This window comes from Eretmochelys imbricata, chromosome 2 (genome assembly GCF_965152235.1).
Source record: "Eretmochelys imbricata isolate rEreImb1 chromosome 2, rEreImb1.hap1, whole genome shotgun sequence".
Taxonomy (NCBI): Eukaryota; Metazoa; Chordata; order Testudines; family Cheloniidae; genus Eretmochelys; species Eretmochelys imbricata.
In genome coordinates this window covers 154,186,327-154,199,180 of record NC_135573.1, presented here as the reverse complement: position 1 = coordinate 154,199,180, position 12,854 = coordinate 154,186,327, and the positions used below count along the sequence as shown (strand labels likewise).

Sequence of the window (12,854 nt, the reverse complement as noted above, 5' to 3'; positions counted from 1 at the left end):
TGGTTACATAAGAAATAAAAATAGAATCACAGTATAACTTTAACAGACTAAGCAAGATTTGAATCAAACAGCTTTTCTTAGCTCACTGGATGTTCCAGGCACTTTACAGTTCTTAATGCACAGGCTGAATTCCCTTCTCAGCCTGGGACCAATCTCCCCAGTTCAAAGTCTTTGTCTTCCAAACAATCTTCCAGGTATTGAGATGGGGGAGGAGAGAGGCTAAGAGGTGATGTCCTTGACCCTCATTTATACTTTCTCTCCAGGTGCTAGAAAGATCTTTGCTGTGACGTGGGGGGGAGGTAGCCTCCATTGTGTACATACCCTCTCTGAGAGAGTGGGATTCTTTTTGATGAGCCATCAACACGTCTGGCAGGTCCTGATGTAAATCTGTCTCGTCAGTATTAGTTGCTCCTTTGTTGCCACTGAAAGGCTAGCTGTGGGCATTTCCCACCTAGCACATATTTCAGTAACAAACATATAGCAATACTTCCTAAGTTATCATACAATGATAGAACCTACAATTCAACAAGATATTAATGTTCAACACATCAAGACTTTTTAAATGATCGCTCACAAGGCATATTTTGTACAAAACATATAATTATATCACAGTGGTGAATATGGGGGTTCCAGGATGCTGTTTTGAAGTACAGAGTGTCAGAAGGGGAGAACAGTAAGCTACTACACACCCTGCTCACAGTAATGTGTGGTACTTTAACTGGAGGGGTGGGGGAGCTGTTACCAGATTTGCCCATTACTTTGGGGTACGCTCATTTATTAGGGTTATTCTTCTGAGGGGAGGGGGTTCTGTAATTCTGTTAATGCACTGCTCGTGTCCCTTGTGTTTTTATATGGAGCTCTACTTCTCCCTTCTGCGAGTCCCCTCCCAGTGGAGCTGTCCTGCAGGACCTAGGTTCCCCAGGGCTGAGTTCCTCCAGCCCCAGAATCAGATGAACACACACACAGACACACTAACACAGCAAGTCTGAGTGGACTGGGTCAATCAGCACTCTCAAGCTGACCCCTTATATGTCCCTGGACTCAATAAGCTGGGCCAAGCAGCACTTCCAAGCTGCCACCCTCATATGTCCCAGGTTCAGCACTATCCCCACTTTCACATTACAATTGTTCTGGAAATAACCCACTTGATGAGCAAACCCCACCGTAGTTTTGGACACTACAGGGATCTTTAGCTTAGGTAAGAGGAGCGTTGCTGCGGAGTAAATAGGGAAGCCAGAAACACTAAAGAGAAGTTCAGAGAGAGAGAGGGAGGGAAGCAATCAGCTTAACCATAAAAGTTATTTCTTGAATAACCACACAAGGAGAGCCGAAACAGACATAACAGTTACATTATTAAAGATTACAAAAACTGATCAAACAAGTCAGGGTTAAAAAGTTATACCTGAGGTAGAAAAGAAAACAGAGAGAGAGAGAGAGCTAGGGTCTCACCACTCCATGAAGCGTGAACTGGTCGGGGTTCCCAGGTGATGGTCAGGGTCCATAGCTCAGGGTCCTGAGTGCTGGTTACAGGCAGAGCCCCCAGCGCGATCAGTCAGGAGAAGATGAAGTGCCAGTGGAACTGATGCAGAGTTTGAATTCAGGCATCAGAACACTTACTTGGGCGTGCGTAGGAGTTTTTTGTAGGGAAACAACAATGGTTCAAGGGAGAACACTAGATTTGTTTATGGGTAAACTGTTTTCTTTAGGCTAGACAATAGGAACTGATCATTCAGGGGTGGTGTTCCTTCAAGGGAGTTCACAATGCAATTAGGCAGCTTCAGTATTTTGGATATCAATCAAGGGTTCATTACTAGAATTAGTCTGATGACTGCTGAGCTGGGTGTGTGCAGGCGTGGGTTCATTAACATCTGGAGCAGAGATCCCCCATGATGCAGTGTGTCCCTGCTTTTCTGGTCCCAGAGTTCAGTGCGGTTCTTGCCTTGGAATCTCTGTTCTCTATTCTGTATGCTAATGGCGATGCCTCCCTGTCCCATCTTTGATGCAAATGAGGCTAGGGGAGTTGCCTTAATCTTGTCACCCTTGTCAGGAGGGGTTTAGGTGTGTCTCCCACCGCCTTTTCATTGCTTTCTGTAAGTCTTTCTTCCGTTGGTTTTGGTTCAAGCAGAAGACTGGGGTGGGGGTGCCCTTCATGAATCAGACAGGCTGGATACTGCACCCTGGTTCCCCAAGAACACAAAGCTGACTGGTGTCAGGGCATCCGGCAGAAAACTGCTGGTTATATCCAGTCCACCCTTCCCTATCCATGTTGCACCACAGAAAGGTTTCCACAGAGTTGTGGGGAAGGGAAGTGCAGCAAAGGTGGGTGTTTCATGGATCCTGCTGCAACCATGTTCATAGAAGTAGTTTCCTCTGAGCTTGTGCGGGAGGAGAAGAGGATAGGGGCCTGTTCAGAACCCAGATCTTCAGAGGTGTCAGCTTTAGTGCAGCCCCCTTACATTTCATTTCTTTGTCTGTTAAGTTCCATAAGCCCCTGTGGTGCTGTAAAAATAATAAGCAACGCTAATAATCATTCCTAAGAGATTACAAGATACTTTTTTCTTACAGAATACTCCTTGTCGTGCCATTTCAATGGGCCAGGGCCAGGAGATCCATGCAAGGCGCTTATTAAATCAGTGTATACAAGATGGAGGATGGCTCCTTCTGCAGAACTGCCACCTGGGCTTGGATTTCCTTGATGAATTATTGGACACCATCATAACAACAGAATCTATGAACCCTCGTTTCAGGACGTGGATTACTACAGAAGTCCATTCAAAATTTCCTATTAATCTTTTGCAGTCATCTATCAAATTTACTAATGAACCACCTCAAGGTAAAAAAAAATCATCCTGACAGTTGCTGCTTTTACTGATTACTGTATGCTGCTCTATGTTCTCCCTGTTCTTCAGTTAACTAAATGCAACCCTGTGTGAATCAATTTCATTATGCATGAAGCTTTAAACTGTTTTTGTGAACATTTTCATTGTTCATTTTCTAACACAGACTATTGGCGATCTTGTTGTTTCAGTATATAATAAATTGTGAAGAATATTAGGCCAAAATCTGCAATTAGTGCTAAAAATTGATGCCTAAGTTTAGATTTTGGAGCCTAAATAAGTGGCTTGAATATCAACAGGAGCTGTGGTGCTCAGCACTTTTGCAATCAGGCTATGTACATAGATGCTTAAAAATAAATTTAGGTGCGTAACTTTTGGCATCCAAGACTGCCAGAATTTTCAGTAATATACAGATGCTGTTTCTCATAATGAAATATTTTCCAACGAATGGATGGCTGTGGAACTTGAGGCTTGTAACAAGTTTAGTATCTTGCTGGAAACACAGATCATAAGTATTTACCACCATTTAGTCCTGGGATATTTAAGTTTCCAGGGTATTTACGTTTATTATAATTTACCCTCCTGATTTAGAATGGTGTTTTCATTAGAGAACAAAATTATGTTCCTGTTTACAGAAATCTTTATGGTAAGGTAGAACCCCTTCCTGCTCTGAACTGAAACTACACGTATTGGGCCGGAGTGTTTTCACATAGACACGTGCAAGGAGGTTTCCTGCAGCCATGGATCTTTCCTCTCTGCCTGGAAGGGGGGCTTCAAACCATCCACAACACTGTTCTCCTCATTACACCCTGTAGAGGCTCTGTGTGGTTCAGGGTCTTCTGTGAGAAGAGGTTGTATTCAGGCAGGCAGGAGGAAGGGTCAACAGGAAAGGGCTAGCAGGACAGACATCATCCCGCACTCTAGCTCCACAGAAATTATACTGACAAGTTAACATAGCCCCAGGCCTCATTCTCTTTTCTGCAGATCCTACCCAGGGTCTGTGGCAGCTGATGTGGCTGGGGTTAGTCCTTGGAAGCACGGCTCCAAAGCCACTGCGCTGACTGGAATCTGGGTGTCACAGGAGGACCAGTGGCCAGAGCTGCTGCAGGGGCACATGTTGACCCCAGTGGCTTTTACCTTTTGGGGGGACAGACAATTTGGGGTGATCATCACCAGAGAGATAATCTGAGAGGGGGCAATCTGGCTCACAGCATCTCATCCAAATTTTTCTGTTCCTGGGGTTTGGATGTATTGGTACTTCAGATAATAACAAGAATAAAATCATAAACCTCAGGGTGAACTTTCTTCCTAAGCTTGGCTGTCACCAGAGGTTTCCTGCCATAGATCCAAGTTTCATCTACCCAAAGAGTCACTTGCCCCTTCCTTATGTGGAAGTAGGCGTTAATAAGCCACACCTGCCAGACTGAGTCATCTCAGCAGGAATCAGCCAGGATCCCCCTTCTGGGTCCCAACCCTGACTGACAGGAAGCACTCTACGTTTGTTGTAGGAGATGATATTATTCCTAAATATGCATTTTTCTGTGTGTCTTTCTCTGCTAAGAATGAGGGGCTGATCTATGCTGAAAGATGGAAAGAGATTTTTATATACAAATGTTCACGTCAAAACAGGAATTTTCACAAGAATTTGCAAATTTGAAGGGCTAATGTTTGTCACTGAATCTGAGTTTTCTTGCCATAACTGGTGACATTGCACTCTGTAACAAATCTCAGATTTCTTTATATTTGTCTCAAGGCAACAGTTACCGTTTTCACACACCTTTTTTTGCCCTCAAAAATATCACCTTTTGTTTCTTCAGAAAACACAAAGTAATAAATAAATTGAAGGCTAACTCTCTTGCTTCTCATAAATTTGGCAACTTTTAATATAATTTTACTTTGGTGCATAGGTGCTGGAACAATTTGTATAGTGTGGGTGCTGAAAGCCATTGAACAAAACTGTAACCCCTAAATATAATGGAAACCACTTCAAGCCAGGGAGTGCTGCCACACTTCTAGCACCCCTACTTCCAGAACCTGTGCTTTAGTGTAGATTTTTTCATACTGCTGTACGTGGCAATTCCATTATCTCTAACCTCTTTTGTGCTGAAAAAGACACTGGCACAAATTAACCAAGCAAAGGGAAAGAGCAGAGAGGAACAGCTGGACTAGTGCAGCTGCTGGGGGAGGTGAATGTCTCCTGAACGTGTGTATAGAGAATCAGACTGAAATTGTGTATAGAGAATCAGACTGAGAATGAGGATTCTTTTGGCATCATCACATCATATGTCACATGGATGTTTTCCTCCCCAGTGTACATACAATGATTAATGTTAGTTTTGTTTTGCAGATCAGTTTGTTTCCATGGCTCATTTGCATGTGGCTAAGAGAATATGAAGTGTAGAGGTGTGCATGTAGAATATGAAATCCTATAGGACTTTTCCTTACACTGTTGCTATTGAGTTCCTGCTTTTCACTAGATTGCTTTATTAAAAAAACAGAAAACACGTCATTAAGCTATAGTGAAGATCTCGAGAGAGCTGCCTGTTGCGGCCTATTTGCTAAGGTGAATTTCTTCAGCATTACATCCCTTTTCAAACCTCAGCTTCTCACTCAGGACCAGACTCTGCCTTTCAGACCAAGGTATGTGTGGAGGCAGTGCAGAGGCTTATCACTCGAATGAGCCTCTCTTAAGCCATGGTCATGCTTTGTCTCTGAGAGGATTGCATCACAGGGACACTAACAAGAGGCAGTCCCTATGCTCAGGAGAGTGCATGAATGGCAACCGTGGCTGATCTCTGCGCTGGAGACAGGGAGGCAAGGTTGAGGAAAGACTATTTATGCTTTCTCCACTTTGCACACCTGTGCAACAGCCAACTACAGTCTGGCTCTTGGTGTTTTAGGGACGAAGTCAGTCCTCTATTGAGAGACATGCAGGAAGCAGAGTAGAGTTTTGTCAACCATGTGTGGGTACCCAACGGCATTTTGCTAGCACAGGGAAGGATCTTTCAGGGCAGTGCACAAGAGGCTTACCCCTTAGTTTTCCTTTAAAGAAGCCACTTGCCTAATGCCTGCTGCTGGGATAAGATGGGAAAGAAGCTGACAAGGTCTGCCTTGTCAGTGGTAGGAAGCTGTTGTCAAACCTAGGCTTCTTTGAGTGCTAGATTACAATGCTTGCAATTCTCTAGTCCTTTTTTTTCAACTACCATAGCACCGTGCAATAGTTTGCCTTTCATTTATATGTAGATGTTGCAGCTTGTTTCAATTATTGAAGTCAGTGGGAGCTTGAGAATATGTATCCAAGGTCAAATTTGATCCCTCAGTCATTTAAGCCTCTTATTTCACTATTTAACTTTCTGGTGAGTTAGTAAGAATTCTAAATGTGCTTTGCTTCTGATCTGTCTGAAAGACAGCGTGGTTTGATTTATGGAGTAATCCCAGATATTTTCACTCACAAGGGCAGTTACCCAAGTTTCTGGTTTAGGTTCTTTTTTGTTGTTTTAAATATATTGCATCTTTTTTAGAGCATTTGTCTGTATTCAGATGACATCCTTGTTCTTTTATAAGACAGGTTGTAGCCAGTCTGCAATTTGATTTTGACAATATTCAGAGATGTGTTATGGATAATGGTTTAATTTTGAGTAGAATGTAAACTGTTTTAATGTTGTTCAGATCTTGTCCCAGATTGCCTGCACACTGTGCTGTTAAATACTGTGGTTTGATAATTTTGTCTTGATTCTTTTGATTCTCCTTTAATACCTTTAGAATATATTTTGGAAAAGTTGTAAAGGATGGCAGATGACACTGGTATTTTTTTCTGTGTCATAGAAAGGAAGTTTTCAAGTTTTATCAGTTTAGGACTTAGCCATTTATTTCACTGTATTTGAAACCTGCCTTTAAAAATTCATGCTACAGTATTTCTGGCCCTTTCATAGAAACATAGAATATCAGGGTTGGAAGGGACCTCAGGAGCTCAACTAGTCCAACCCCCTGCTCAAAGCAGGACCGTTCCCAATCAAATCATCCCAGCCAGGGCTTTGTCAAGCCTGACCTTAAAAACTTCTAAGGAAGGAGATTCCACCACCTCCCTAGGTAACCCATTCCAGTGTTTCACCACCCTCCTAGTGAAAAAGTTTTTCCTAATATCCAACCTAAATCTCCCCCACTGCAACTTGAGACCATTACTCCTTGTTCTCTCATCTGCTACCACTGAGAACAGTCTAGATCCATCCTCTTTGGAACCCCCTTCCAGGTAGTTGAAAGCAGCTATCAAATCCCCCCTCATTCTTCTCTTCCGCAGACTAAACATCCCCAGTTCCCTCAGCCTCTCCTCATAAGTCATGTGTTCCAGTCCCCTAATCATTTTTGTTGCCCTCCGCTGGACTCTTTCCAATTTTTCCACATCCTTCTTGTAGTGTGGGGCCCAAAACTGGACACAGTACTCCAGATGAGGCCTCACCAGTGTCGAATAGAGGGGAATGATCACGTCCCTCAATCTTCTGGCAATGCCCCTACTTATACATCCCAAAATGCCATTGGCCTTCTTGGTAACAAGGGCACACTGTTGACTCATATCCAGCTTCTCGTCCACTGTAACCCCTAGGTCCTTTTCTGCAGAACTGCTGCCGAGCCATTCGGTCCCTAGTCTGTAGCGGTGCATTGGATTCTTCCATCCTAAGTGCAGGACTCTGCACTTGTCCTTGTTGAACGTCATCAAATTTCTTTTGGCCCAATCCTCCAATTTGTCTAGGTCCCTCTGTCTCCTATCCCTACCCTCCAGTGTATCTACCTCTCCTCCCAGTTTAGTGTCATCTGCAAACTTGCTGAGGATGCAATCCACACCACCCTCCAGATCATTTATGAAGATATTGAACAAAACCGTCCCCAGGACCGACCCTTGGGGCACTCCACTTGATACCGGCTGCCAACAAGACATGGAGCCATTGATCACTACCCGTTGAGCCCGACAATCTAGCCAGCTTTCTATCCACCTTATAGTCCATTCATCCAGCACATACTTCTTTAACTTGCTGGCAAGAATACTGTGGGAGACCGTATCAAAAGCTTTGCTAAAGTCAAGGAACAACACGTCCACTGCTTTCCCTTCATCCACAGAGCCAGTTATCTCGTCATAGAAGGCAATTATATTAGTCAAGCATGACTTGCTCTTGATGAATCCATGCTGACTGTTCCTGATCACTGTCCTCTCCTCTAAGTGCTTCAGAATTGATTCCCTGAGGACCTGCTCCATGATTTTTCCAGGGACTGAGGTGAGGCTGACTGGCCTGTAGTTCCCAGGATCCTCCTTCTTCCCTTTTTTAAAGATGCGTACTACATTAGCCTTTTTCCAGTCATCTGGGACTTCCCCCAATCACCATGAGTTTTCAAAGATAATGGCCAATGGCTCTGCAATCACATCCGCCAACTCCTTTAGCACTCTCGGATGCAACGCATCTGGCCCCATGGACTTGTGCACGTCCAGCTTTTCTAAATAGTCCCGAACCACTTCTTTCTCCACAGAGGGCTGGTGGAGATTTGTGTTAGGAGATTTGTACAGATTTGTGTTAGGAAGCCCAGTGAACAAATGCAGATACCTTAGTACAACATCCAAACACAGTGGCTGGATTCTCATCTCATCAGTTAGGTGCTGATGTAAATGGCCTTTTGTGTGCCTATATGCCAAATGTGGGATTTTGACACCCTGTTAAGGCCCGGGGGTGAAATCAAAGTCAAAGGAAATTTTACCACTGTCTTCAGTAAGGCCAGGATTTCACCTTGTCTTTGAAAATTGGAACCACAGACACTTTTTAATATGTATCATTGTATTTCATAAGACATGTTGGATGGCTTTCTTGGTTAGCAGAATATCTATAACTGTATATTTAACTTTTGTATGTATTTATATATCTACAGTCATCGCTAATATTTAGAATCAGATTAAATATGAACAATTGTTTCAAGATTCCTGAGCTTAATTTAGGTTTGGAGCATCATCATTTATCTGAAATGAGGCTGCAGAGTTTTGGGACTCTCTTCCATTGCTTAACAAGATTGGCAACATCAAAGAAGTATTTATACTTGTGCAGTCCAAGCGGCAGAAAGTTGTATTGGAATGCTCTTAATATCAGCCTACTGCATGATTGCTGTAGGCCAGAGAAAGTGCAATTATAACAAGACTTGGAACTCATGTAGCCCTTTTCATTCATTGATATCAAAATGCCATACAGTGGTGAGTAAATAGCACTATTCCTGTTTAATCATTGGGTAAATTGAGGTGCGGAGAAGTTAAGTGATTTGCCCAAGGTCACACAGTAGGTCAGTGACAAAGCTGAGAACAGAACTTAGCTCTGCGGACTCCCAGGCCTAGGCCTGAGCAAGTGCACCGCGCTGCTTTGCTTAGATTGTGGCATCACTGCTCCTACCCAAAGATGTCCTTTGTTTCATTTAATTCAGAAGGTCACACTTTAAATATTTTAAATAAAAAAACCCCACTTTTTTGTGATATACTAAATAATATGTTAAGTTATTACATAAAAACAAAAGCCATGATGATGAGGGGCTTTACAATGGTTCTTTATAGACCATTAAAAATGATCAATCCCTCCTCCAAAGAGAAAAAAAAAATTGTATGTGGGCAAATTCATATTTTAGGATGGTAACGTTTAAAGTGTTAGAATTAGAAATGGGCTTTCCCTCCAAAATTTAGACTAGGATCCTGGTTTCAAACACTCCAAGTTTGTAATGTAGGGTCAGCCCATTTTAAAAATAGAGGTTTTTTTTAAAAAGAAAATTCTGCTCTGGAGCTGTGTTTGAATTTTTGACACTCTCACATTTTAGATCCAATGTTTTGGTTTAAGCCTGTCCCTATAAGCATATCTAAAATGTAATTTGACTGATACTGTATCAAAATGAATAAACAGTTCAGTGATTCAGAATATAAAAAAAAAATGATACTCTGTGTTGGGATAATCATTTCTCATAGAAGGCCATCTGTTACAACAGACCTAAATCAATCTTAAAATGCCAAGATATGGATGCTATACCTTTTTTTACTAATACAGTGTGATTTTTATTTTATTTATTTATTTTTTAGGTGTAAAGGCTGGTTTAAAGCGGACATACTCTGCTATTACTCAGGAACAGCTGGAAGTGAGCAATATGCCACAGTGGAAACCATTGTTATATGCTGTGGCATTTCTACATACAACTGTTCAGGTTATTAATTAACTGTCTTACAATTACACTAAAAAACCATATTTCATAAATGAGAATATAATTAAGAACTTGAAAGCTGTGTTAAATATAAATAATGTGGTGGGCAAAATTGAACATGTAAAATGAGAACAGCCAAAAGATGTCACCCATACCCTAAACTGAAACATACCCCCCAGTACTGAACTTACCTGCCCACGCTGATCATATCCCTCCACCAGGAGACACCTGAGAGGAAAATAGATAATATACACCTTCACCCTCCATGAAAGATCTTTTCAGGAATTAATCAGGTGGCTGTCATTGAACTTTTTAAGAACAATTATGAAAATATTTCTATCCAGTCATTTGTAATACCTGCTCCTTTGCCTCTCCCTGCGGATTATATTAAAAAAATAAGATTTCAGTTAATTAATTCTGGGGCTGATTTTGTTCTCACACTAGTGTAAATCAAGAATAGTTTTATTGAAGTCAGTGGAGTAAACACAGTTAGAATCAAGCTCAGTGTCCCTTTAATTTCTATTGATGGTTAGTGGATTATTGCATTTTGAAGTGAGCTGTAGCTCACGAAAGCTTATGCTCAAATAAATTTGTTAGTCTCTAAGGTGCCACAGGTACTCCTTTTCTTTTTGCAAATACAGACTAACACGGCTGCTACTCTGAAACCTGCATTTTTAGTATATTTCACAAATTCTTTTACACGTAGAATTTCTGTTACTAAACTTCACCCTTTTAAACATCTCCCTCCATTAGGAAAGACGAAAGTTTGGTCCGTTGGGCTGGAACATCCCTTATGAATTTAACCAAGCAGACTTTGCAGCCAGTGTGCAGTTTATTCAGAATCATTTGGATGCGGTTGACATTAAGCGTGGGGTGAACTGGAGCTGTGTTCGCTATATGCTTGGAGAAGTACAGTATGGTGGCCGTGTAACAGACGACCTTGACAAAATGTTGCTAAATACATTTGCTAGAGTGTGGTTTGGAGAGAGTATGTTTACTGACAAATTTTGCTTCTACAAAGCTTACATTATTCCAAAAGGCAAGACAGTTGAAGACTATCTCCAGCACATAGAGCAGCTGCCAATGGTCGATACACCTGAGGTAAAAATGTTTTAAGTTTTAAAGCATTAAGAGAGTTATACTAATTAAAGTGCTAGACTTTTCTAATCATCCATGTATGGAACAGGGCAGAGCTCAGACAACAGACATTATGAAAATGAAAACAATTGTTCTCACTTAACAAGCCAGTGTTATCATCTGGGCCTGTTCCATTTTGAGAACAGGAAGTTGTTAGTTGAAGTTGAAATAAAAATGGATGCTCTTGACTTCTGTATCACTGTTATTAACTGTTCATAATGCATATACTATGAGGTTTACAAATGCCTCTGAAGATAACATGTATTGGAATTAAAATGCACCGAATATACAGACTTGTTTCTGAGACTATTTAATCCACCACCACCACGTGCTAGGTAATAATGTGAAAGGACTCCGTACTTGTAAAATTAAACTGTCTCTTTATTAAGAGAACTGTTTGCAGAGATCCTGATTGGTTTCCTGCTGCCTCCTCCAAACTCTTTCCTCCTGCAACCTGGGCTCCTCCCTCCAAGTTGCATGCAGGTTGCTGCAGGGATTGATCCATGAATGCCTTGTCTGCACTGGTGTTTTTTTATGCTAGTGTAGCTGCGCTGAGATAGCTACACTGGTGCAAATCTCTAGTGTAATTGTACTGTACCACTGTAAAAGGTGACTTGCACCAGTGTGGCTTTCTCTGGTTGGATAATGAGGTAAAATTAGTGTAGGCACAGTGCAACGTGACTACCATAATGGCTCAGACCAGTGCAGTTTGTCCCGTGCAAAAAGCCCATTGTAGGCAAAGCCTGAATTTTACTTTGTAGTGGTATAATCCAGAATTGAAGGTTCCTCTTCTAATTCCAAGAAAGGAAACCACAGAGGTACTTCCAAACATACAGAATGGACTATCGGGATTCTGCAAAAGAGCTCCAAAAATAGATGACATCATCTGAGTTCTTGAAGGGAGAGAAGCAACTGTGGAAAAGCGCTGGATAAAATATCTCTCTAAAGATACTTGGTCAGATCCCCTAGCTCCATTGATTTTGGGTGAGATTCTGACCCACCATCTGTCCAGGATTCTCATTTCTGGGTCTTAGCTTCTTAATGCAACTCCCTTAGCTATTAAGGTTTTGGAGCCTTAAGGCAGCAATAGCGGGGTAAGTGCAAGCCAGACTCCCTACTGGCTGATGTGCACCTTCCCCAGCTGAGTGTAAATGCTGCTCTCCCAACATTCCAGTGGATCCATTTTGATCATAGTCAGTGAAGCAGGTCACCACAGGAACTGCATCCCGTCTGCTTCAGCTCTTTCCCAGATCTCAGTTCTGGCTCCTGCACCTGCTTTTCGTCAGTGTTTTGAAGCCTGCTTCAGAATCTGGGGGCTTATTTTCTCAGTATTTTGTTGCCTGCCAATCCAGATTTGTGGGTTTTTTTTTTATATACGGGAGTTCTGCCTTTCACGTCAATGGTGTAGGATTGAACCCTGAATATGCAAAGATCTCTTTCTCCTACAAAAGACTGACCCAGATTCTCACAGGTCATGAGGAAAGTGACAACTTTCTTCTGTCACTCCAAGCTCCTTCTGAATTGCTGTTGGAAACCCCTGACCTTTTAAGCTCAGTCTTCTCTGGTCCAAGAAGGATATTGTATTAGTCAAGACAGTATAATTTTTGTTTCCTCCTATCTCTATTTTTGGTTAAGAAAGACAGATTGAATAAATCTGACTGCTGTATCATT

At 41.9% G+C, this 12,854-nt stretch overlaps 1 protein-coding gene across 1 annotated transcript in view; it reads left to right on the top strand.

Moving 5' to 3' along the window:
• LOC144260155 (dynein axonemal heavy chain 5-like) overlaps positions 1–12,854 on the top strand; it is a 259,923-nt gene that overhangs the window by 198,565 nt on the left and 48,504 nt on the right. The window contains exons 60-62 of the mRNA XM_077808714.1: positions 2,566–2,833; positions 9,928–10,049; positions 10,800–11,147. Of these exons, the coding sequence (XP_077664840.1) occupies positions 2,566–2,833; positions 9,928–10,049; positions 10,800–11,147 (738 nt within the window). The remainder of the gene's footprint in view (positions 1–2,565; positions 2,834–9,927; positions 10,050–10,799; positions 11,148–12,854) is intronic.